Source organism: Panthera leo, chromosome A1 (genome assembly GCF_018350215.1).
Source record: "Panthera leo isolate Ple1 chromosome A1, P.leo_Ple1_pat1.1, whole genome shotgun sequence".
NCBI classification, from domain to species: domain Eukaryota; kingdom Metazoa; phylum Chordata; class Mammalia; order Carnivora; family Felidae; genus Panthera; species Panthera leo.
In genome coordinates, this window is record NC_056679.1 from 72,114,679 (window position 1) to 72,139,694 (window position 25,016).

The 25,016-nt window shown below is 40.2% G+C and overlaps 1 protein-coding gene across 2 annotated transcripts in view; it reads left to right on the forward strand.

Moving 5' to 3' along the window:
* ITGBL1 (integrin subunit beta like 1) overlaps positions 1 to 25,016 on the forward strand; it is a 215,140-nt gene that overhangs the window by 170,660 nt on the left and 19,464 nt on the right. For both annotated transcript variants that reach the window (XM_042930028.1, XM_042930031.1), the window contains exon 8: positions 16,427 to 16,543. In XM_042930028.1, the coding sequence (XP_042785962.1) occupies positions 16,427 to 16,543 (117 nt within the window). The remainder of the gene's footprint in view (positions 1 to 16,426; positions 16,544 to 25,016) is intronic.

Genomic DNA, 25,016 nt, shown 5'->3' on the forward strand with positions numbered 1-25,016 from the left:
TTCTGACTTACGTTGACAAATGAGTATGATATTTCTCCCTAATTTATAAGTGTCTTTGTTAGAAAAAAAATGAATCTTGAGTAATTGTTATTTTAGAAACTATCTTAAGGTTGAAACAGTGCCATAATCTAATTTAGAAGCCTAATGGATGTCCTCAGTGATGCTTTGTTTGATACATTGGAAAATATTTAGGGAAAAGTGAGACCTGGTACACAATTTCCCATTTTCAGTTTTAGGCACTTTAGGGCAGGCAACAGAAAATTATATTAGTTCTACGTTTGCTTAAATGTCTCATTTCCTCACATATTCCATGATTGATTACTCTAATCCTCGTGTACTAAGACAGTACAAACAGAAGAATTGACATTTATCCATATTTTTAAAAGTCATGAGCAACTCTTCTTTGGCTGATAATTGTGATGTCAATGTGGCTTGAATTATGAGAAGTCTCACCTCCCATTTTGGGAGGTGAAACGTTCTTCTTCCCTTTCAAATGTCTGATGGGAGATTACTTCATTCTCACACACAAAATATTTGTACTCAGATGAAATGGTACAGAATATTATAGTTCTCAAGTGTTTAATTCCATCTCATAGAAATTTCAGGAGAACTTAGGATGCATTTGGCAGGAGTTTTTCTAGTGCAATCAGGTTGCTATGGTAAACCTATTATTTTAGGCAAAGGAGGACTGTGTTAGTAAAGTGCTAATCTCTTTTCTGTTTTATGTGAGCCTCTAATTACTATCTAGCTATTGAGCATGTACTGCAAGTGTGGTTTTTACCATTTTAAAAAGTGAAAGAAAATAAGGTCATAGAGAGTGTGCCTGCTGTTACTGTACTAACAGGTGCATTTGAGAATATAGTGCTCTTCCTAGTTAATCTCATTCTGGATCAGGAAATACAGGTGTTTGTTTGTTTGTTTGTTTGTTTGTTTAGAGAAATGGAATAGGAAAGGAATGGATTTTATGTGAGTAATTGAGATGCAAGCCTCCCAACATGTTTTCTATTGTAAAAATGTAAGTAACATCTATTGTTTATTGAGCACTTACCTTGTGTCAGGCCTTGTCTTATGTACTTTATATGCACTACAACGTTTAGCATTTGCAATAACATTGTTACCAGTTTTATTATTATTCCCATCACACGACCACAATAAATTAGGTTTAACTGATTCTTCCAAGGAATTACATTTAATGGTGGAGATGCCAAGATTAGAATCTAAATTTATTTAATGTCAGATCCCATGCTTTTAGTTGTATCTGGGCCACAAAATGTATCTCCCTTTCTCTTTACCTTACTGACATTTAACAAACACTTTGAGACTTATTGCCACATCCAGGTCACCTTTATCAGAAACTTTTTCTAACCTTGTCAGGTGTGTGTGCTTGTATATTTCACCTTTAGTCCCTCCACTAATGAAAGTTTTTAAATGTTCTCCATTATTTTGTATCTTCCGTAGCTAGCATAATACTTAACCCATAGTTGATATTCAAAATGTGTTTGTTGGAGTGCCGGAAGATGGCGGCGTAGGAGGACGCGGGGCTCACAGCGCGTCCTGCCGATCACTTAGATTCCACCTACACCTGCCTAAAGAACCCAGAAAACCGCCAGAGGATTAGCAGAAGGGAGTCTCCGGAGTCAAGCGCAGACCAGAGGCCCACGGAAGAGGGTAGGAAGGGCGGCGAGGCGGTGCGCGCTCCACGGACTGGCGGGAGGGAGCCGGGGCGGAGGGGCGGCTCGCCGGCCAAGCAGAGCCCCCGAGTCTGGCTGGCAAAAGCGGAGGGGCCGGACAGACTGTGTTCCGACAGCAAGCGCGACTTAGCGTCTGGGAGGTCATAAGTTAACAGCTCTGCTCAGAAAGCGGGAAGGCTGGAGGACAAAGGGAGGGAGAGCTGCTGAGCCCCCGGATGGCAGAGCTCAGCTTGGCGGGGAACAAAGGCGCCAGCGCCATCTCCCCCGCCCATCCCCCAGCCAAAATCCCAAAGGGAACCAGTTCCTGCCAGAGAACTTGCTCGCTCCGCGCAAACACCCAACTCTGTGCTTCTGCGGAGCCAAACCTCAGGCAGCGGATCTGACTCCCTCCCGCTGCCACAGGGCTCCTCCTGAAGTGGATCACCTAAGGAGAAGCGAGCTAAGCCTGCCCCTCCAGCCCCCGTGCACCTTGCCTACCCACCCCAGCTAATACGCCAGATCCCCAGCAACACAAGCCTGGCAGTGTGCAAGTAGCCCAGACGGGACACGCCACCCCACAGTGAATCCCGCCCCTAGGAGAGGGGAAGAGAAGGCACACACCAGTCTGACTGTGGCCCCAGCAGTGGGCTGGGGGCAGACATCGGGTCGGACTGCGGCCCCGCCCACTAACTCCAGTTATACACCACAGCACAGGGGAAGTGCACTGCAGGTCCTCACCACGCCAGGGACTCTCCAAAATGACCAAACGGAAGAATTCCCCTCAGAAGAATCTCCAGGAAATAACAACAGCTAACGAACTGATCAAAAAGGATTTAAATAATATAACAGAAAGTGAATTTAGAATAATAGTCATAAAATTAATCGCAGGGCTTGAAAACAGTATACAGGACAGCAGAGAATCTCTTGCCACAAAGATCGAGGGACTAAGGACCAGTCACGAGGAGTTGAAAAACGCTTTAAACGAATTGCAAAACAAAATGGAATCCACGATGGCTCGGCTTGAAGAGGCAGAGGAGAGAATAGGTGAACTAGAAGATAAAGTTATGGAGAAAGAGGAAGCTGAAAGAAAGAGAGATAAAAAAATCCAGGAGTATGAGGGGAAAATTAGAGAACTAAGTGATACACTAAAAAAAAATAATATACGCATAATTGGTATCCCAGAGGAGGAAGAGAGAGGGAAGGATGCTGAAGGGGTACTTGAACAAATTATAGCTGAGAACTTCCCTGAACTGGGGAAGGAAAAAGGCATTGAAATCCAAGAGGCACAGAGAACTCCCTTCAGACGTAACTTGAATCGACCTTCTGCACGACATATCATAGTGAAACTGGCAAAATACAAGGATAAAGAGAAAATTCTGAAAGCAGCAAGGGATAAACGTGCCCTCACATATAAAGGGAGACCTATAAGACTCGTGACTGATCTCTCCTTTGAAACTTGGCAGGCCAGAAAGGCTTGGCACGATATCTACAGTGTGCTAAACAGAAAAAATATGCAGCCGAGAATCCTTTATCCAGCAAGTCTGTCATTTAGAATAGAAGGAGAGATAAAGGTCTTCCCAAACAAACAAAAACTGAAGGAATTTGTCACCACGAAACCAGCCCTACAAGAGATCCTAAGGGGGATCCTGTGAGACAAAGTACCAGAGACATCACTACAAGCATAAAACATACAGACATCACAATGACTCTAAACCCATATCTTTCTATAATAACACTGAATGTAAATGGATTAAATGCGCCAACTAAAAGACATAGGGTATCAGAATGGATAAAAAAACAAGACCCATCTATTTGCTGTCTACAAGAGACTCATTTTAGATCTGAGAACACCTTTAGATTGAGAGTGAGGGGATGGAGAACTATTTATCATGCTCCTGGAAGCCAAAAGAAAGCTGGAGTAGCCATACTTATATCAGACAAACTAGACTTTAAATTAAAGGCTGTAACAAGAGATGAAGAAGGGCATTATATAATAATCACAGGGTCTATCCACCAGGAAGAGCTAACTATTATAAATGTCTATGCGCCAAATACCCGAGCCCCCAGATATATAAAACAATTACTCATAAACATAAGCAACCTTATTGATAAGAATGTGGTCATTGCAGGGGACTTTAACACCCCACTTACAGAAATGGATAGATCATCTAGGCACACAGTCAATAAAGAAACAAGGGCCCTGAATGATACATTGGATCAGATGGACTTGACAGATATATTTAGAACTCTGCATCCCAAAGCAACAGAATATACTTTCTTCTCGAGTGCACATGGAACATTCTCCAAGATAGATCATATACTGGGTCACAAAACAGCCCTTCATAAGTTTACAAGAATTGAAATTATACCATGCATACTTTCAGACCACAATGCTATGAAGCTTGAAATCAACCACAGGAAAAAGTCTGGAAAACCTCCAAAAGCATGGAGGTTAAAGAACACCCTACTAACGAATGAGTGGGTCAACCAGGCAATTAGAGAAGAAATTAAAACATATATGGAAACAAACGAAAATGAAAATACAACAATCCAAACGCTCTGGGATGCAGCGAAGGCAGTCCTGAGAGGAAAATACATTGCAATCCAGGCCTATCTCAAGAAACAAGAAAAATCCCAAATACAAAATCTAACAGCACACCTAAAGGAAATAGAAGCAGAACAGCAAAGGCAGCCTAAACCCAGCAGAAGAAGAGAAATAATAAAGATCAGAGCAGAAATAAACAATATAGAATCTAAAAAAACTGTAGAGCAGATCAACGAAACCAAGAGTTGGTTTTTTGAAAAAATAAACAAAATTGACAAACCTCTAGCCAGGCTTCTCAAAAAGAAAAGGGAGATGACCCAAATAGATAAAATCATGAATGAAAATGGAATGATTACAACCAATCCCTCAGAGATACAAACAATTATCAGGGAATACTATGAAAAATTATATGCCAGCAAATTGGACAACCTGGAAGAAATGGACAAATTTCTAAACACCCACACTCTTCCAAAACTCAATCAGGAGGAAATAGAAAGTTTGAACAGACCCATAACCAGCGAAGAAATTGAATCAGTTATCAAAAATCTCCCAACAAATAAGAGTCCAGGACCAGATGGCTTCCCAGGGGAGTTCTACCAGACATTTAAAGCAGAGATAATACCTATCCTTCTCAAGCTATTCCAAGAAATAGAAAGGGAAGGAAAACTTCCAGACTCATTCTATGAAGCCAGTATTACTTTGATTCCTAAACCAGACAGAGACCCAGTAAAAAAAGAGAACTACAGGCCAATATCCCTGATGAATATGGATGCAAAAATTCTTAATAAGATACTAGCAAATCGAATTCAACAGCATATAAAAAGAATTATTCACCATGATCAAGTGGGATTCATTCCTGGGATGCAGGGCTGGTTCAACATTCGCAAATCGATCAACGTGATACATCACATTAACAAAAAAAAGAGAAGAACCATATGATCCTGTCAATCGATGCAGAAAAGGCCTTTGACAAAATCCAGCACCCTTTCTTAATAAAAACCCTTGAGAAAGTCGGGATAGAAGGAACATACTTAAAGATCATAAAGGCCATTTATGAAAAGCCCACAGCTAACATCATCCTCAACGGGGAAAAACTGAGAGCTTTTTCCCTGAGATCAGGAACACGACAGGGATGCCCACTGTCACCGCTGCTGTTTAATATAGTGCTGGAAGTTCTAGCATCAGCAATCAGACAACAAAAGGAAATCAAAGGCATCAAAATTGGCAAAGATGAAGTCAAGCTTTCGCTTTTTGCAGATGACATGATATTATACATGGAAAATCCGATAGACTCCACCAAAAGTCTGCTAGAACTGATACATGAATTCAGCAAAGTTGCAGGATACAAAATCAATGTGCAGAAATCAGTTGCATTCTTATACACTAACAATGAAGCAACAGAAAGACAAATGAAGAAACTGATCCCATTCACAATTGCACCAAGAAGCATAAAATACCTAGGAATAAATCTAACCAAAGATGTAAAAGATCTGTATGCTGAAAACTATAGAAAGCTTATGCAGGTAATTGAAGAAGATATAAAGAAATGGAAAGACATTCCCTGCTCATGGATTGGAAGAATAAATATTGTCAAAATGTCAATACTACCCAAAGCTATCTACACATTCAATGCAATCCCAATCAAAATTGCACCAGCATTCTTCTCGAAACTAGAACAAGCAATCCTAAAATTCATATGGAACCACAAAAGGCCCCGAATAGCCAAAGTAATTTTGAAGAAGAAGACCAAAGCAGGAGGCATCACAATCCCAGACTTTAGCCTCTACTACAAAGCTGTCATCATCAAGACAGCATGGTATTGGCATAAAAACAGACACATAGACCAATGGAATAGAATAGAAACCCCAGAACTAGACCCACAAACGTATGGCCAACTCATCTTTGACAAAGCAGGAAAGAACATCCAATGGAAAAAAGACAGTCTCTTTAACAAATGGTGCTGGGAGAACTGGACAGCAACATGCAGAAGGTTGAAACTAGACCACTTTCTCACACCATTCACAAAAATAAACTCAAAATGGATAAAGGACCTGAATGTGAGACAGGAAACCATCAAAACCTTAGAGGAGAAAGCAGGAAAAGACCTCTCTGACCTCAGCCGTAGCAATCTCTTACTTGGCACATCCCCAAAGGCAAGGGAATTAAAAGCAAAAGTGAATTACTGGGACCTTATGAAGATAAAAAGCTTCTGCACAGCAAAGGAAACAACCAACAAAACTAAAAGGCAACCAACGGAATGGGAAAAGATATTTGCAAATGACACATCGGACAAAGGGCTAGTATCTAAAATCTATAAAGAGCTCATCAAACTCCACACCCGAAAAACAAATAACCCAGTGAAGAAATGGGCAGAAAACATGAATAGACACTTCTCTAAAGAAGACATCCGGATGCAACAGGCACATGAAAAGATGTTCAACGTCGCTCCTTATCAGGGAAATACAAATCAAAACCACACTCAGATACCACCTCACGCCAGTCAGAGTGGCCAAAATGAAGAAATCAGGAGACTATAGATGCTGGAGAGGATGTGGAGAAACAGGAACCCTCTTGCACTGTTGGTGGGAATGCAAATTGGTGCAGCCGCTCTGGAAAGCAGTGTGGAGGTTCCTCAGAAAATTAAAAATAGACCTACCCTATGACCCAGCAATAGCACTGCTAGGAATTTATCCAAGGGATACAGGAGTACTGATGCATAGGGGCACCTGTACCCCAATGTTTATAGCGGCACTCTCAACAATAGCCAAATTATGGAAAGAGCCTAAATGTCCATCAACTGATGAATGGATAAAGAAACTGTGGTTTATATACACAATGGAATACTACGTGGCAATGAGAAAAAATGAAATATGGCCTTTTGTAGCAACATGGATGGAACTGGAGAGTGTGATGCTAAGTGAAATAAGCCATACAGAGAAAGACAGATACCATATGGTTTCACTCTTATGTGGATCCTGAGAAACATAACAGAAACCCATGGGGGAGGGGAGGGAAAAAAAAAAAAAAAAGAGGTTAGAGTGGGAGAGAGCCAAAGCATTAGAGACTGTTAAAAACTGAGAACAAACTGAGGGTTGATGGGGGGTGGGAGGGAGGGCAGGGTGGGTGATGGGTATTGAGAAGGGCACCTTTTGGGATGAGCACTGGGTGTTGTATGGAAACCAATTTGACAGTAAATTTCATATATTAAAAAATAAAAAAAATAAATAAAAAAAAAAATAAAATGTATGTAAAACTCTAAAAAAAAAACAAAAAAAAAACACAAAATGTGTTTGTTGAGTGAATGAATGAGGGAGTGATCAAATTGGTACAGATATTCAAGGTTGATGAGCCCAGTTGAATCTATTCTTGAGCACGAACATGTTTTCTATGCGGTATAGTTTGAAGGAAGTGAGAATCATTCTCCACCTAAACACCTCAAATGTCAGCATATAAGGTAGAAATGATTTTGTGTGTTTGGTTGTGTGTTGTGTTTTCAGTTATGGTCGCTGCAGATGTTTTCAGTCTTTGTTATTCAGGTCCATATATCTAACATGCGGTGTCTGAAAATTTCAGATTATAATCCTGCACAAATGCACAAGCATATTATTGGCAGTAATGGAGAAGATTCAGTTGGTCATTAGCATCTAATGCAGTATGGGTTTACCCAATTGGTTTATGAAGGGACTCTTCCTTAACTGTTAATACATGAGATGAGGGATTAGTGTCTATCTTGTTTATCTTTGTATCTCCTCATCTAGCATATAGTAACTAGTCACTGATGGTTTGAAAGCTGTGCCCTGTGGAAATGAGGCCTTAAAAAGAGAAGTTTGAAAAGAGTGAAGGGTAGGAGAAGGCAGAGTCTAAAGATTTAGAGATTTGTCATGGTTAAGATTGTATAAGAAGAGGAATCCAAGAAGAAAAGAAATTCCCAGAAGAAAGAGGGAGGGAACAAACATGGTGTGTGTGTGTGTGTGTGGAGAGAGAGAGAGAGAGAGAGAGAGAGAGAGAGAGAGAGATGGAAGAGGTTCGTTGGAGGACAAAGAAGGGAGTAGAGGATGAAGAGGAGGAATAGGAGGTAAAGGAAGAAGAGATATATAGTCTAAAAAATAAATGTCACCTTCACAGTTTCACATTGTTAGCTTTATATCAGTTTTGGGAAATCAGCTTCTAGCAGAGATAAACACCTTTTCTTCAGACAATGCTTGTAGATCTCTCTCCATTTTCATTTGGAAAGAGTCACCCAAACATCCCTAAATATTAAAAAGGACAACCAACAATAGTTCTATAAACAATTGAGGAATAAGAGTTGACCTTTCCATCCCTTCACACACTCTGTGACCTTGAGAGATAACCTTTTCACCCTGTGTCCCTGAGAAAGTAACATATTATCTCATTCTCAGAGACTCATTTTCCTTATCTGTAAATTGTAGGGCTAGTTGGACTTGATCATCCTCCATGATTTTCCATCTCTAACAATCTCCAGTTTTATGAAATAATTAAACGAATATTTCTACCATAGCTGTGCTCTGGTAGTTAATAAGGATGAAAACTAGTGAGATTAATAAATAAGGAGTATTTTTTAGTTTTAAATTTTTATTTAAATTCTTGTTAGTTAACATATAGTATAATATTAGTTTCAGGTATAGAATTTAGGGATTCATCACTTACATACAACACCCAGTGCTCATCACAACAAGTGCCCTCCTTAATACCCATCACCCATTTAGTCCATCTCCCGCCCACCTTCTCCCTGGTAACCATCAGTTTGTTCTCTATAGATAAGAGTCTATTTCTTGACTTATCTCTCTCTTTTTTTCCCCATGTTCATTTGTTTTGTTTCTTAAATTCTCCATAGGAGTGAAATCATAAGGTATCTGTCTTTCTCTGACTGACTTACTTTGTTTAGCATAATACACTCTAGCTCCATCCACATCATCGCATATGGCAAGATTTCATTCTTTTTGATGGCTGAGTAACATCCATTGTCTGTGTGTGTGTGTGTGTGTGTGTGTACTCACACCAATTCTTCTTTATCCATTCTTCAGTAGATGGACTCTTTCCATAATTTGGCTGTTGTTGATAATGCTGCTATAAACATATTTATAAATAAATAAAGTTTTAATCTTTTAATTTCTAAAAATGTAAATGAGGCAATCTACCTTTTATAAAGGTATCAAGCTGCTCTTTTATTTCATCTTATAATTTAATGGTACGTAGCTATCCTATAGGTAGAAAGAAAGTCCTATTTTCTCTTTCTACTTCGGTATTAAAATAAAGGTATTTTATTTGTCTATTCCTTGAAGCATCTTGTGAGTAAAATCTAAAACACCGTAAATTAGGGTTTCTCCAGTCTATATCAGGTAAAATCTTATTAACTTGAAACTTTCGGAGCTTTCAAATATTTTAATGAACCAGGTGACTTCCCTTCAAAGTATAATTATTTTAACTTTGCAGTTTATTTCCATGAGATTCACTAAGAGATATAAATAATTTATGTTAATACTGATCATCATGTAGTATTTCTATTTTGAATTATCCATTTTGTCCTTAGTCTGTTTTTCTCATGGGTGTGCATTATTGGTAATTTATATATGAGCTCATATGTATAGTCATTTTTTTTGAGAGAGATAGAGAGAGCATGCGCTTGGGGGAGGAGCAGAGAGAGAAAGGTAGAAAGAGAAATCCCAAGCAGGCTCCACACTGACACCACAGAGCCCAACACAGGACTCAAACCCACAAACCATGAGATCATGACCTGAACTGAAACCAAGAGTCAGACACTTAACCAACTGAGCCACCCAGGTGCCCCATATAGTTATTTTTTATTATGTTTTATTTGTGCAAATATTTTGTCTCCATTTATTGTTTATGTGTCAGTCTTATGTTATTGTTTTAAATATTGTTTATGGTAAAACTTGTCAGTTTTTTAGTGTTTCTGGTTTGTTGTCATGTTTTGGATAGTCTTTCCCACCCGAGGGTTATGAAAACTCCCACCTATATTCCTGTCCAGGATTTTATGTGTTAAACTTCTACATTTAAATGTTGAATACGTTGGGAATTTATTTAGTTGCAATGAATGAGTTAAGTAAAGGGTCTGATCTTTTTGCAACATAGCTCACTGGTTGTAGGAGACTTGTTTGATAAATAATCCATGATGCCCAAGAAAATATATAGCATATTAACTTATAACATTATGAATCGTTACAAAGTAGTAACATACAAAGCCTTGACCTGGGTGCAAAAATAGAATAATTCCAGGATCCCAAGAGCTCCCACCCACCCCTCCTCAATTACTACCAACACCCTCCTCTGCAAAGATGACCATTATTCTCACTTTTAAGGTGTTCTATGCCTTTCTTTAAAAAAAAATTATTTTAGAGAGAGTTGGGGAGAGGGGCAGAGGGAGAGAGAGAGAAACAGAGAGACAGAATCTTAAGCAAGCTCCACGTGGAGCCTGACATGGGGCTTGATCCCAGGACCCTGGGATCATGACTTGAGCTGAAATCAAGAATCAGACACTCAACTGACTGAGCCCCCCAGGAGACCCTCTATGCCTTTCTTTAAAGTTTGCCTCCTAAATATATATCCCCAAACACTATGAAGTTTAGACTTGTTTGTTGTGTTGTGAAATATTTCAAACAATATATGTCATTTCGCGGCTAACTTCTTGCACTCTACATTATGTGTTGAAGATTCAAGCATGATGTGGCAAGTAGCAGTGTCTCCTTCACTCTAATTGTTGTACAGTGATCCCCTTAAGAATATAACTGACACTTATATATTCTGTCACTGTTGGATATTTGAGTCTCCTTTGAGACTCTTAGGAATAGTGTTGCTATGATTGTTCTGGAACATCTCCTGGTACAAATGAGTATAATTTTCTCCAGTGAATATGACCAAGAATTGAGTTGCTGGTTCATAGATTATGCATATTGACTTTACTAGATAATGCTAAGCAGTATTCCAGAATATTCTGCCAACTTATAACTGTACCAGCTGTAAAAATATGCCCTGTGTTTCCACGCCATTTTCAAAACTTGTTACAGTCAGTTCTTAAATGTTTGCTCATGTGGTTGGTTTGGGATAGAATTTCAATATGGTTTTACTTTGCATTTCCCATATGATTTAGAAGGGAGTATCTTTTCAAATGTCTACAGACCGTATGAATTTTCTATTAAAACAAATATTAAAAATGTTGCCCATTCAGTTTTGTAATTATAATAGTAAATTTTGTCAATAATACTCAAAACAAGTGTGTAATATTTGGAAATATCATTCTCCAACACTGTTATTTGGAGTTAATACCTTGTGAAATGAAATAGGATATAGAAGGATAGCAGAAATTACAGACTTACATATCCCTTGTTTAGAATTATACTCCCATATCTGATTAGGTGCTTCACACAAAACAGATCCTTCATATTTGCTGAATTTCAGATGTGAAACAGTTTGGAATCTGTCAGTTTGGAATAAGTGCATGAGGGTTTTAAATTTTAACATGGTACTTACAGAAAAGTATACTCCAAGGCCAACATATGCACGTGTTTAGCTCTCTTAGTGAGTGTAAGAAAACTTAAAGATGATATTAAAGTGAGGTGTATTTTATTTGTTAAAATGACTAGTTGTGCATAGCAGTATGAACTGCATTTTGTCAGTCTTGGAGTGTTTCTTTATTGCATGGAAGTGTCAAATTAGAAACGTTTAAGTAAAATCTTTTTAAATCAGAACTTCTAGATACCTGCATTAGGTCATTACTCTATGCTAACGTATAAGCCTTAAAATACAGTACATAAGGATTGCCATACCATGTATCATTGGACTGACTTTTTGTGTGCTCTTAAAGGTTATCTGCTTTTTTAAAATGTAATAGGAATGGACAGACTCAGTGTAAAGTTCACGTAAGTTTTGGTTGGATGATATTGATGATATTGGCTGAATTAGTTTCTTCTCAGATGGTTATTTCTGTCCTTTCCATCTGTTCTTGAATTATCTTTTCAAAAATTACTCGGCTTATTTGTATTTCTTTGAGTGTATCTTTCATTAGATTCTCCTCCCAATTTGTTATACAAAATGGCACTTATTAGTACTAGAAGTACAAACTTCCACCATCCTTCATTCTTACTTATGTGAATACTGATAGTCATTTGAGAAGCTACATTTATATCTCCACAACACTAAAATAGCCATTGAAATAATAATATCATTTAGCAAATAAAGGAAGGAGATTGGATTCAGTCTCTTGTTGAAAAAGTGAAAGACAATAAATCTGTCAGTGTTTCCTACTCCATCAACAGAGAACTTTGCTGGCTGCCAATAGGTTATTAATCTCACTGTCAGCCTGGACCACAGAGAGTTCAGTATTTGTGGTCGATTCAAGCATGCGCTTATCTAGTATAAAGTTTACATTCAGTGATCTACTAGGGGTGTGTACAAATTACTGTGGGATCAGAGAGAAAGAACAACTCATTGAGGTAACCCAACAGGGATGGCGAGGAAAGTTTCGTAGAGGAGAGGAGATCTGAGTTGGCTGTTGAACATTGGATTGGAAGGTATAGAGAAAGTGGTAGAGTGCACAACAGAGAGAATAAGTGGAGCAAAAATCAGTCTCTGAACATGAGTGTACTGTGAACACTGGATGTGTACTGGGAAAGGTGAGTTGGACCAGGGGTGGAGAGCTCTGTTGAGGAATTTGATCTCTGCCTTGAAGGTCCCGTGGAACCATTAATTGAAAAAGGGTTACATAATCATAGACATGTTTTAAGAAAGTGGATCTGGGGCGCCTGGGTGGCTCAGTAGGTTGATCCTTGATTTGGGCTCAGGTCATGATCTCATGAGCCATGAGATCAAGTCCCACATGGGGCTCCACACTGACAGCATGGAGCCTACTTGGGAATCTCTCTCTCCCTCTCTCATTGCCCCTTCCCTGCTCATAGTCTTGCTTCCTCTCCCTTGCTCTTGCTCTCTCTCACAATAAACAAATGAACTTAAAAAAAAAGTGGATCTTATGAAATTTCAAACTGGAAGGAGAAGAATAGCTTATTAAAAGAAAAAAGGAATCAAATATATATATATCAAATATATATAAGATTTGGTGACACATCAAATGATGGTGACCTTCTCCTGATAACAGGATACAGGAAGAGAAGTAGGTTTGTGAATAAAGGTGATGGGCTTGCTGTGGGACATATTTCACTGATGTAACTATGGGAAGCACAAATGAAGTTTTTCTGGCCAATTGGAAGGGCATATTTATTCTGGAGGAGACATTCTAAATTTAAGTTCTATCATTAAAGCTCATGTGTTGTGGGAATATTACTAAACTATTTACATGCAGTGATTGTTTAGTGCATCTGTTCAGTAAGTATCGATTCAAACATCATAAGGACACACAAGAAGGTAGTTGATTCTGCTGTATTTGAGAAGGTACATGAGTAGCAGGGTGCAAGTATCGTGGATTTGGTGACATTGGATATTGAAAGATGAGCAGAAATTTAACTGGCAAGTATGTGTCTTGGTTGGGACTGGACTGAAGCTGTGAACTAAGACAGCAAAATAAGGCACTTTAATATGTGGACTGTATGAACAACTGACTCTTCATTAATTTTCTGTAATAAATTAGCCTGTCTTGATTTATGATTTTTTGCCTTTCCATATGAAGTTTCTATAGCCTATGAACTGTATTACAGCTGTAGCTATAAAGTAAGTCAGCTAACAGTTGGCTTGATATAGCTTTTTAAAACCCCAACAGATTCATGACCAAAAAAAACCCCAAAAAACAAAAAAACACACCAAGAAATGCAGAGTGGTTAATTATTCTCCAATATTTGAAAAAGGATACCTGAATTATAATCTGCTAGGGAAAAAATGAACCTAGGGCTGAGTATGAACACTTTTCAGTGTAACTTTATAGAAGAAATACAAGACAGAAACTGTCCATAATGAAATAAATGAAACGTTGATATCCGAATCCATATGCCAGCATTTCTGTCATCCTTTCCAGAGAGGCACAGAAACCAATAATGCATATCTGGGAAACTTCCCGAATGCCTTAAAATGTTAATAAATTATCACCACAAATACATATGCCCTCAAACTTAAAAATTGATGATGATGTGATAACTGGACTGCATTCCCTCTCAGGAATAACGTGGTGGAAGGTTCCCATATCTGTCCATGCAGGACTAGTTAACAGTATGTGGTTGTGCTGCTGATGGTTCTGTGGTTAGTCTCTTTGTCTCCACAGTCAAAAAAATGACATTTTTTTGTCATTCACACACACACACACACACACACACACACACTCATAATGAGGGCGGATGTGTTTATGTACACCAGAAGGTAACTGGGGCTCAGGAAATCTGGGTTCCGGTACCAACCTTGCTAATGTCTACTTTGCTGGCCTTAAATAAATCATTTAGCCTCTGCTTGCATGGGCTTCCTCATCTATTAAGTACACTGCAGAAAGTCATGGATCCTCTTGACATTTTATAAAAAAATAAATGAGTGCTGGTGTATTTTTCCAAGGAGAGATCTGGGGTCTACCAGTTAGAGTTCTTGTCTGTGGACAACAGAAACCAACCTCATTAACTGGGATGGAAAAGGATTTTATTAGAAGGGTTTAGGTGCAGAGTGCAAGCTTGGACAACCAGTTCATGCAACAGCCCAGGGAAGCAAGGCCCTGCCGAGAACTAGCCCCTGCTGCCATCACTTTGGAACTGGGTGCCGAGTTCCTCCACTCGTGGACACTCATTTCTGTGCTGTTGCTCTTGCAAACTCTGCCACAGACCCTGTGCCTTTTCTTCCACCCTCAAGAATCAAAGCCCTGGCCAAGACTGTCTGGTGTGTCCCTCTTCTGTCCACCAGTGCGTAGGAAGAGGGAGTATCCCTGGGGAAGGGGAAGAGCTCTGCCTCCTGCTGAACCTGGACCCATCTCCAAGTAGGAAGACAGGTTGAAGGGCAGCCAGAACAACACTATCTCTTGCAATGTCTTCCACCAGATTCTCAAAGGGACCATGACCCCCACCTCTGCTGCCAGAAAAGATTATGAATCACTGCATTAGATTATCTTTAATTACAGCTCTGAAATTATATGATTCGAAATACTAATTTTCCTTTCTTCCATCATCTACCAACTCAGAATTTCTTTAACAAGATACAAACGCAGCAACAGAATGACTAACAACATTGCAGGGTCAGCCCCGAAGCATCTTATGATCATTTCAGTGGGTGTGTAATTATGATGGTTGGGCTAATGACAGAGAGGAACAGATGTCTTGGAGTAGTCACCCAGCTGAATTTCTGCCAAACCAGCACCGATTCCTCAGACAAAGGGAAATTTTCTTTCTTGTATAGCCTCCCGGTGCTGCGTTGAGTATATTAAAATGCAGTCTGGCTTCATGGCTAAGTGCGCAAATTTTAAGGTTAATAAGAATGGATATAAATTTTGAATCTCTTCCTTATGAGCTGGTTCACCAGGGAAAGGAACTTGGCGTCAGTACGTGTCTGTTTCCTGTTTAGTAAAATGATAGTAATAATGCTGGTCAATGTGTGGTATGGTGAAAACAAAATGATGGGATTCAAAGAATTGCAGTATTTGACACGTAGTTACAGCTCAAGAAATAATGATGAAAGCCATAACAATAGTAGTTAAGGAATTCCCAAACTTTGAATCCAACTCATTGCAAAGACCGCTTATACTTTAAAATTTCAAGTCAAGAATAATACTGGTATTAAGGTCGTGCACTTTGATACGTGGTCCCTGTTAAAATGAGTTCTCTGAATTACAAAATTGATGCCCAATTGTCAAAAAACATCACCTCAAAATGTACCTATGAACATCGTTTGCTTATGTGGCCGATAGAGCCCCAGTAACAATACATAAAATATTTTTTTTAAATGACAACGTTATCCTAAGTTATGTCAAAATATGTATGATTTGGTATCATCAGACTAAGTGGAAGATGAAACGCCCAGAGGGTTTAATAAGAGAATTCGTCTTGAAAACCGAACGAAACAAAAGCATCACTCCAGCTCCCGGCCTCCTCGGCACTTGGCCTTGGTCTTGCCGGAGGCGGTAAGAAAATTATCTGTGGAACTATTTCCAGGCGCAGCAGGAACACGCTTCATGGTGTGTTAGTTGTCTGTATCCTTTGGAAGCCTGGCCGATTCCATGACCCTCCTAACAAGTGTGCCCTCCCTGTGCGTTTTGCAGGTAAATGCGAATGTGGCAAGTGCACCTGCTACCCTCCGGGAGACCCCAGGGTGTACGGCAAGACGTGTGAATGCGACGGCCGCCGCTGTGAAGGCCTGGACGGCACGGTCTGTGGGGGTAAGCACTTCTCACAGCTTCGCGGCCAGCTTTGCCTGCCTTTCTTACCCTACTTCTTCTTCTTCTTCTCCTTTTTTTTTTTTTAACAGAAGGAAACTCTGTTAAAAAAGAAGATAAGATAACCTGAAGGCAATATACAAGTAAACCTAAAAGCATTATACAATTCGGTTTGTAATGATCTTTATTTTCTTGGACTCTTGACTTAGGGATATGTGAAAATACGCAGCCTGCTGGTCACAAAAGGTCATTGAGATTATGCTAAATCTTGTGAAGATAGTGACAGGTTTTGCTGCACCTGCTCAGTGAGAAATGACGTTTCTTGCTCTGCTAATAAAAACTGGTAGGGGAAGCATGTATTACCTGCAAACGTGGTGGTAAAATCACACTCTACTTACAAAAGCACAGAAGATAGACATTCCATTTCCATGATGGCTGGGAGACCCAACAGGAGCTCACCGAAGGTAATAATCTTCAGAGCAAGGGGGACCTAGGGAGAGGCCAGGCAGCAGAGGGAGTGCAGCACAAATGAGGGTCCTTGAGGGCGAACGTGACAGTGTCTACCCGAGCTTCGTGCAGCCAAGGGGATGGAGCCAACCCTCATTGTCCGGTTTCAGTCTTGCAAAAACTTCATGTTGTAGAGATGATGCCTGCAGACTGCAGCTCCGTGCAGGTGTCCAGAACCAGCAGATAATGATTGTAATGTGATTGGGTGCTATTATCAGGGAAAAACCAAAATGCACGGACAGCTCACTGAAGGCGGGGATGCCATCTACCTGGCATCCCTGTGTGTCTTTCTCTCTGTTCTCTCTCTGACCAACTATAACACACTGGTGATTTGAACAAACATCCTTTGTTCTTTTCTTTCTCTGTGAGCCAAGGGAAGAGGCCCTTGCACAGCCCCAGAGATTGCTCCTGCTTTCTGCAATTCACAGATGCGACAGGGAGTGAGGTTAGAGGTGTCAGTGTCCCAAAACTAAAAAGTGGCAGAACCCAGGATGTGGGCTCTGACGTTCAGTTCACAGATCTTTCTCGATACCACAGTTTTCCCCAGGGTGACATCAAACTGTTTGGACTTTTTGGCAATATTATTTTTAGTTTAGATTTTTTTTTCGTCATTGGTATCAGTTACCAGAAATATCTAAATTGATTATAGTCTTTTTATTTTTCTGGTAAGTGCTCTATGTTTACTAACTCATTTAATTATTTTTTTTAAGAATCTTTATTTATTTTTGAGAGAGAGAGGGAGACAGGATCCCAACCAGGCTCTGAGCTGTCAGAGAAGGGCCCGACATGGGGCTTGAACTCATGAACTGTGAGGTCATGACCTGAACCGAAATCAGGAGTTGGACACTTAACCGATTGAGCCACCCAAGTGCTCCCTAACTCATTTAGTTCTTACAGTGGTATCTAAAGCCCCTACAAAGAGCCACATACACATCTTTGCTCTTATTATTAGCATTGTCATATCTCTGACATGGAGCGTCTATCTCACATGGGTCTCCCTGCCCATCTGCCTCAGTAACTTGGTTGAAATGGCTGATATTGTAGAAACCTATTGCATCTACATACCCATAAATTATAGGCCCCCTCCCCCCAGTGCATCTCTCTCTACAACTTTGGGGAGGAAATCAAAGATGACAACAAATCTGTATAACTCCCTGCTAGATGAAATCAAACATGTGTTAGGTAAGTGAGAGAACATCTCACAAAGTAATTTTTTACACTAATACTTGACTCTGCTTGTCTATACTCTCTGTATTTTGTCCATCTGCCCAGAGTTATCTGTGCCCCCGGGAAAACTGATTTTCACTAGCTAAACTAGTAAAACACCAATGTATAAACCAGGATACCAGTTACTTGACATCCAACGAGAAATGTAATTGTGCTGGAGACTAGAACACTTTGTAGGGGAACTCAGTGGGAAGTAAGATTCAGAGATAAGGATTTGAATGCAAGGAATGTATTGAAAAGGTGAAGGATACATTGTAGGAGAGTGGGTGAGGGAAGGCAGTCAGTTACGATGGTGTTATCAATCCAGTTACCACGGCGGTCAACTGTAGCTTCATCCAAGGACAGGGGATGAACCTCTGGGAGCCCAAGTGAAGCACACAACTCTGATTTTTCCATCAGTCATTGGTCGAGGACTGCTTCTAGGAGCCATGAGCTCGCCTGCCACATCCAGTACGCCTCAAAGGTACACGCATGATCTCAGAGCAGTCTTCTCTGGCTAGAGACACCCTTGGGGCCGAGAACCCCAGGTGGCACCGGGTGGAAGTCCCCAGAACAGTAAGGATGATATTGGTGGGCCCAGCTGCGGCTGCCAAAATACATCTGCCAAAGGAACAGACCACTCATGCCAGGTGGCCTGAGTGTCTTCTCTGGATAGTGCAGCAGACAAACCAGCACAGTCTTATTCTTCAATACTGGTTAGATTCTGCCAACCATCCGATCCAGCCTTTCTTGATACAGGATGTAACACAGTAGATTAGACAATAGCTGTAGACATGCTAACACCCCTTATCTTCCTGCTATAGCCTTGGTTACAACTTGGAAGATCCTTACTCACACAGTGAGAAATTAATTCTTAGGTGGTTGATCTCACCGAATAGAGATGGTATCATGGAACTTAATTATCAGAGGACAAAGGCATTTTTGAGTTTGGACAGAACTTTGCTGCTGCTCCCGTGTGCTCAAAAGAAGAGCACAGCCCAGCCAGCAGCAGGCACGTAGCAGCCAGATATGCATAGTATCTTTGATCACTATAATCTATAATTGGATGCATCGTCTCAGTGCTTTTTTCTTAAATTGTAAAAATCAGATCTAAAAAAAAATCACCTATGCATTTAATTTCATATTTTAAATCTTATTAAAAACACTTTATCCACCAAAGATTTCCGAATACCTTTCAAGTATGTAAAGGAAAACAATTCTTGGACATTTCCCTTGAAAATATTGTATGTTATTCATAATTTCACTTTCATATGTGAATAATGTCCTTGAGAGATTTAGGGTTGGGTAATACTGGTATTTTAAAAGATTGTCTTTAGGTAACAATGACTTGTTTTTCCTTCCTTCTTCTGCTTCATCAAAGCTCCTTGAGCTGACCAGCCCAGTTGACAGTGTGGGACATTAAATTCTGCCACCATTTCTTCACTAGGACTTCTGCATGCATCTTTATACATACAAGTCAGTGTGTTTTCTGCTTTTCTTGTCATTTACTTGAGTCTTTACTCTGGATGGTCAATCCTATTGTTTGGAGAGGGATAGTTCCAGGACGGAGAGGGAGAGATTTCCCCATCAATGGCCTACCCATGTTTATCCTAAGTAACATACAGCTAGAAAAGCTACATATAACTCACAGCCCACACACACACTCTGTTTAGTATTCCCCAACAAGGCACTGTCTGGTCTTCTCATTCATGGTAGCTATAGTCTATCAAGTTTCCGTGAACACTGAATTAGCAAATACTGAATCATTGCTCCTAAGAAAAATACAGGGCCAACTTCCTGCCTCTGGTCAGAGGATTTTTCATCAACAGATCGATAGATACCATTGTATTATGTTTATTTCTGTTTAAAGACCTTGTGTAATGCATACTTGATTCATTAATATGGAACTCATGGCCAACAGCCCTATGACTCACGCCTGAGCAGAGATTATGTGACAGGTGTTTTCTCCGTAAGGCACATTACAGCCTTTTTGCCCTTAGGTACACGAGGCATTTCAGCACTATACTTAGGGGACATCTCAAACATCAAAATCATCAACAAAAAGCATGAAAATGTGAAAAGCATAGCCCTAAATACACTGCAGAAAGGACACTTCTTTACAGTGTAAGAGCTAACACAAGAGGCAAAGCGTGATCTTCTTTGGCCTTAGCTGAGAACGTGAACCATTCTGCCTGTGTGCTCAAATGACCTGGAAAACTTTAATGAGTATTGATTTCAGGGATACAAATACATTTCAGTGAGTAAGCAAATTCTCAAATACAGAATTTTCAAATAATGAGAATCAGCTGTAATTCATGTTCTCACTGGGAATATTACCTCCCACCGCAGCTTTGCGCGTGGGCTCAAAGTGGGATTTCTTTAGGACAGCTAATAAAGGTACTGTGATTTTAATTCTTTTATTTTCGGAGCACTGCTTTAGGGGAGGAATTACTTGAGCCTTGGTTATCATAGTCTTGAATTTCATCTCTGTCTCCACTCTTCTCTGGAAAGAAAATACAAGAGACATGACATTAATTGACATGTTTGAACCTGTGGTAACTTTGGTACTAAAGTATACAGCATACTAAACCAGTGGATGAGGCGATCACAAGTTCCTGTGTTTTTCATGCAAATGCAAATGTACTTGAATATTAAGAAATATAAATGGCAATACGGTGAAGCAGTCAAGACTACAGATGGGAGCATTTTTTCCCCAGCCCTGGCTCTGCCACTTACGAACGATTTTACTTGAGACGGTTTACATAACCTCTACTTCTCACTTATAAAGTGATAATCATAATATACCTCTTTTGTAGAGTTACGATAACATTAGTGGAGTTAATGCAGATAAAGTAGCCAGCATATAAGTGTATATATGTATGGCATACACTTACATATGCACACATCATGTATTATTACTGGTGTTAGATACATATAAAGAGAATGGCACACATAACAAACTCAGGCAGAAGTTTCTGCTGTGGACTACAGTAAACCCTAAGGGATGTGTAACAGGGCTCCATGTTTGCTTATTAATGCCTTTTGTAAGATCAGTTTATTATTCAGAACTGTGACTTTCTGATGTTCCGTTTTAGACAGAATGAATGTTTTCTCCTGTCTACTTTTTGCATAAAGCCGTCTTTCTCCTCACACTTGACACTGAGCTACCAAATCAAAGTGGCCGCCATATTTTTAGTGGCTCTCACTCAGCAGTGCAGCTTCTGTGGGGGAGCTTCTCATAGATTTTCCCAAGCATGGAAGAGCATAATTAACAAGACACTGGCCATTGGGGTTCCTCGGGTCACAGTATGCATTACCAAAGTTTCTGTATTTCTCAGTCTTATCTAAAAATATCCATTATCCTAGTGAAACCCCTCTTATCATGTATATAGCACATCACAGTAATTGAGTCAGCAAATACTCATTGCATGCTTATTCCCTGTAAAGCCCTGCTCTGCCCTTCAAACCCACACATGCCCTTAAGTAATTTTATCTCCTTGATACCATTCCCTCTGGCCTCTAAACTTATAGCATTCCTCTTGGTTCAGTGTTAAACCCATGTAAACTTGGTCTATCCTCAACGATTCCACATAACTGACTCTCCTTAAGGTTATGATAAGTCCTAGTCACGCACATCCTTGGTGATTTTCAGTTCTCCCAGCATGTGACCAGGTGTAAACACAGAGTTGTGGGTACTCTAAAGCCCCCGTTGAAATGGTCTCCCCTCTGAGCCTCGGAGACCCCTGTCCTACCCATTTCTTCTCCCACCTCTCTTATAACCACTTTATTTCTTTCCCTTGTTCTTCTCCCAGAGCCTACCAATCAATCTTATATTTCCCTTGAAATGGCTCCTGGATGTCTTTCTACTTGCTGTGTGTTGCCCTTGAGCGATCTCAGCATCTTCCACGTTGATGTTCAGGACAGTCTCTCCAGGTGATTTCTTTGCTCCATTCTCCTCAGCTTCAGACTCTTCTTTTCGAACTCTAATTAAATGTTTTCATATGGAAATTCTTCCAACCTCTGCCTGGTTGAAGCTGAAGTTATCATTTATTTCTTCATTAATTCATCAAATATTTATTGAGCCTCCACTATTTGCCAGCACTGGAGATCCGGTGGTGAGTCTGCTGGGGCTTACAATTAAATTTGAAGGGCAGACATTGACAAAGGAATGACAATGAATTGGGTCCTGCTGAAAGGAGAGCCATGGGTTCAGTGGGAATATACATAATCGGGGGGTGTAACATAGACTCTATTGCCTCCATATCTGGGTAAGACTATAAGGTGCACAGTATGTGCTTCACATGTATTAATCAACCGAATGTGACAACCACCATACTTATAATAGGCTGCATACAACTTAGCCAGGTGCTGGCGGCAGATGTGACACAAACAGTCACAGAGAACAGCACGTGCGGGGCATCTGTGGATAAAGCGAGAGTGACGTATTCCAGGAACATTTGAGAACCAGAGAGAAACCCTGGCTGGTTGGAGATTGGAATGCAAAGTGGGGAAGGGTGCAACATGTTTTGAAAACCATATTAATGATTTGAGGCTTCCATCAAAGGATGATAGGAAGCCATCGAAGAGGTTTAAACAAGGCAGTAACATGACTCCTGCAGTGAAAAAGTACCTCTAGCTGCGGGGTGAAGTGTGGATCGCTGGGAGGAGTTTGTTCGCAAAAGCTGGTGGGTGGAGATGTTTCCGAGAGGAGACCTGGAGAGAGGTGAAGGCGGTTCAGCCAGGCAGGGGACAGTACAGATGGAAAAACTTGCTAGTACTGGCGACAGTATTAGATGTGGACAGCAGGCTGCCAAACCCTTACTTTGCTACAAGAGATGCTGACCCTCAAGCTCCTGGCTTGGGTTCCCTGGAAACAGATGAAAATGGTGTGTGCCAGGGTTACCAGAAAACACTTCTCATGGCAATAGTGACCTACGATTAATAAATTTCAACCAATTTGGGAGGGATTATGACTCAACTATGAATGTCTGATGGGGATGTCGTTCCTTCGTGGGATTTCTGGGAGCTTATGCCCAAGGAATCATTAGGAGAGGTTTTGGCTCCTCTGGGACATAAGGCTTCCTCTAAGTCAGGGAAGCCTCAGCACCTGTGCAGTATGGATCTCATCTCTGGACATCTGGGCTGTGTTATTCGAAGAGAAGGAAATCCCCACACCGCTATATTGAGCTGTCACCCTCATGAATTGCTCAAGGACTGGCATGGAGAGGAAAGCCTGGTACCATCCTGCTGCCAGGATGGGGTTCCTGACCTGTTTCCTTCCTGGGAGATTGGTGCTGAGTGTCAGCCAAATGCTTAGACGGACCTCCACTGCCCCAGGAGTCTGAGCAGCATTTACAGAAGCCCATGATTAAAGGATGTGAGTGAGAGCGGGGTAGGTTCAAGGATGAATCCCAAGTATGAATCCCAAGTTTCTGATTCGAGTAATTGGATGGGGGGAAGGAGACAACGCTTTTGTGGCACCAATTGTCTTCATCTCATTTTAAAACAATGATTTCTTCATGGAGGTCCATGGAGATGGAGAATTTTGGATGTGTTATGACTTTGTCCCTTTTACCTGACATCATATTCCTTATCTTTGCTTCTTCTGGAACAACTCCTCGTCATTCTTCTATTCTTCCATCAGTCTTCCAAATTATCTCCTTTAGAGAACCTTTCTGAAATTATTCTAGACTTCCTCCATACTGCAATACCTTCATTATTATAACATCGTGACATGTCATTGTAAGTGTGCTTATGTGTCTTTTCTTCAAATGTGTACACTTCCCATGGGTGTAATGAAAGTCTCTCTCTCTCTCTCTCTGTCTCTAATTATTGTATCCTCAAGCTTAGGATTAAGATCTCAAAAAGTTTTTTTTCTTTGAATAAATTAGAAATTAAGAGAACCACAAATAAGGGAGGGAGCGGGGGGCAGGGAGAGAGAGAGAGAGAGAAAGACAGAGAGAGAGACAGAGATCTCAGTTTGAAATCAGAGAATTCTTCAAGTTGGAATGAACATCTGACTGGGGCCTTGAACAGCAAATATTTAGATGTATGAAGCTTGGGTGTGAAGAACATTTTGGGTCTGGGAAAGCTAAGTGAAGGCACAGAGATGAAAAAATATTTGACATGTGGAAGAAATATACTGTTTCATTTTCTTACATCAGAACTCTTCTCTACTGCTCTTTAATCCATCCTTGGGAAGGATTTTTTTCAAACTACTCATTTATCATTTATGGTATAAATTACTTCACTTTGTTTATTTTATTTTGCTCATCTTTAGATGTTAAGACATTATTAAATATTTCACTTTGCTTTTTTTATTTTTCAACCTTTAAAAAAACTAAAATATAAAGGACAAAATAAAAATCACTCATAAGTCCATCCTTCGAAAATGATATCTGGGAATCTTTTGTTGTATTTCTACATTTTTTTTGGAGGGGTAGAACTTTTTAAAAAATCTTGGTTTATGAATCTTCTGTGGGTATTTTGATATTTTGTCTGGAGAAAGTCCACAATCTATGGTGTGTGTGCGTGCACTCTGCTGCATTTTTTCAAGGAAAATTTAAGTGAAAGAGGTCACCATTTTCTTGGAAGCTAAGTGAGCAGTGCCACACAGCAAGCTGAATGTGAACTTCATACTCGACCGACCAGGAATTGGATTCTGGCTCCATTTCCTACTAGTTGTAGTAACTTGGGCAGGTTATTTGGTCTCTCTGCCTTGGTACACTCATGTATGGTAAGGATTATAATGCCCACCTATTGG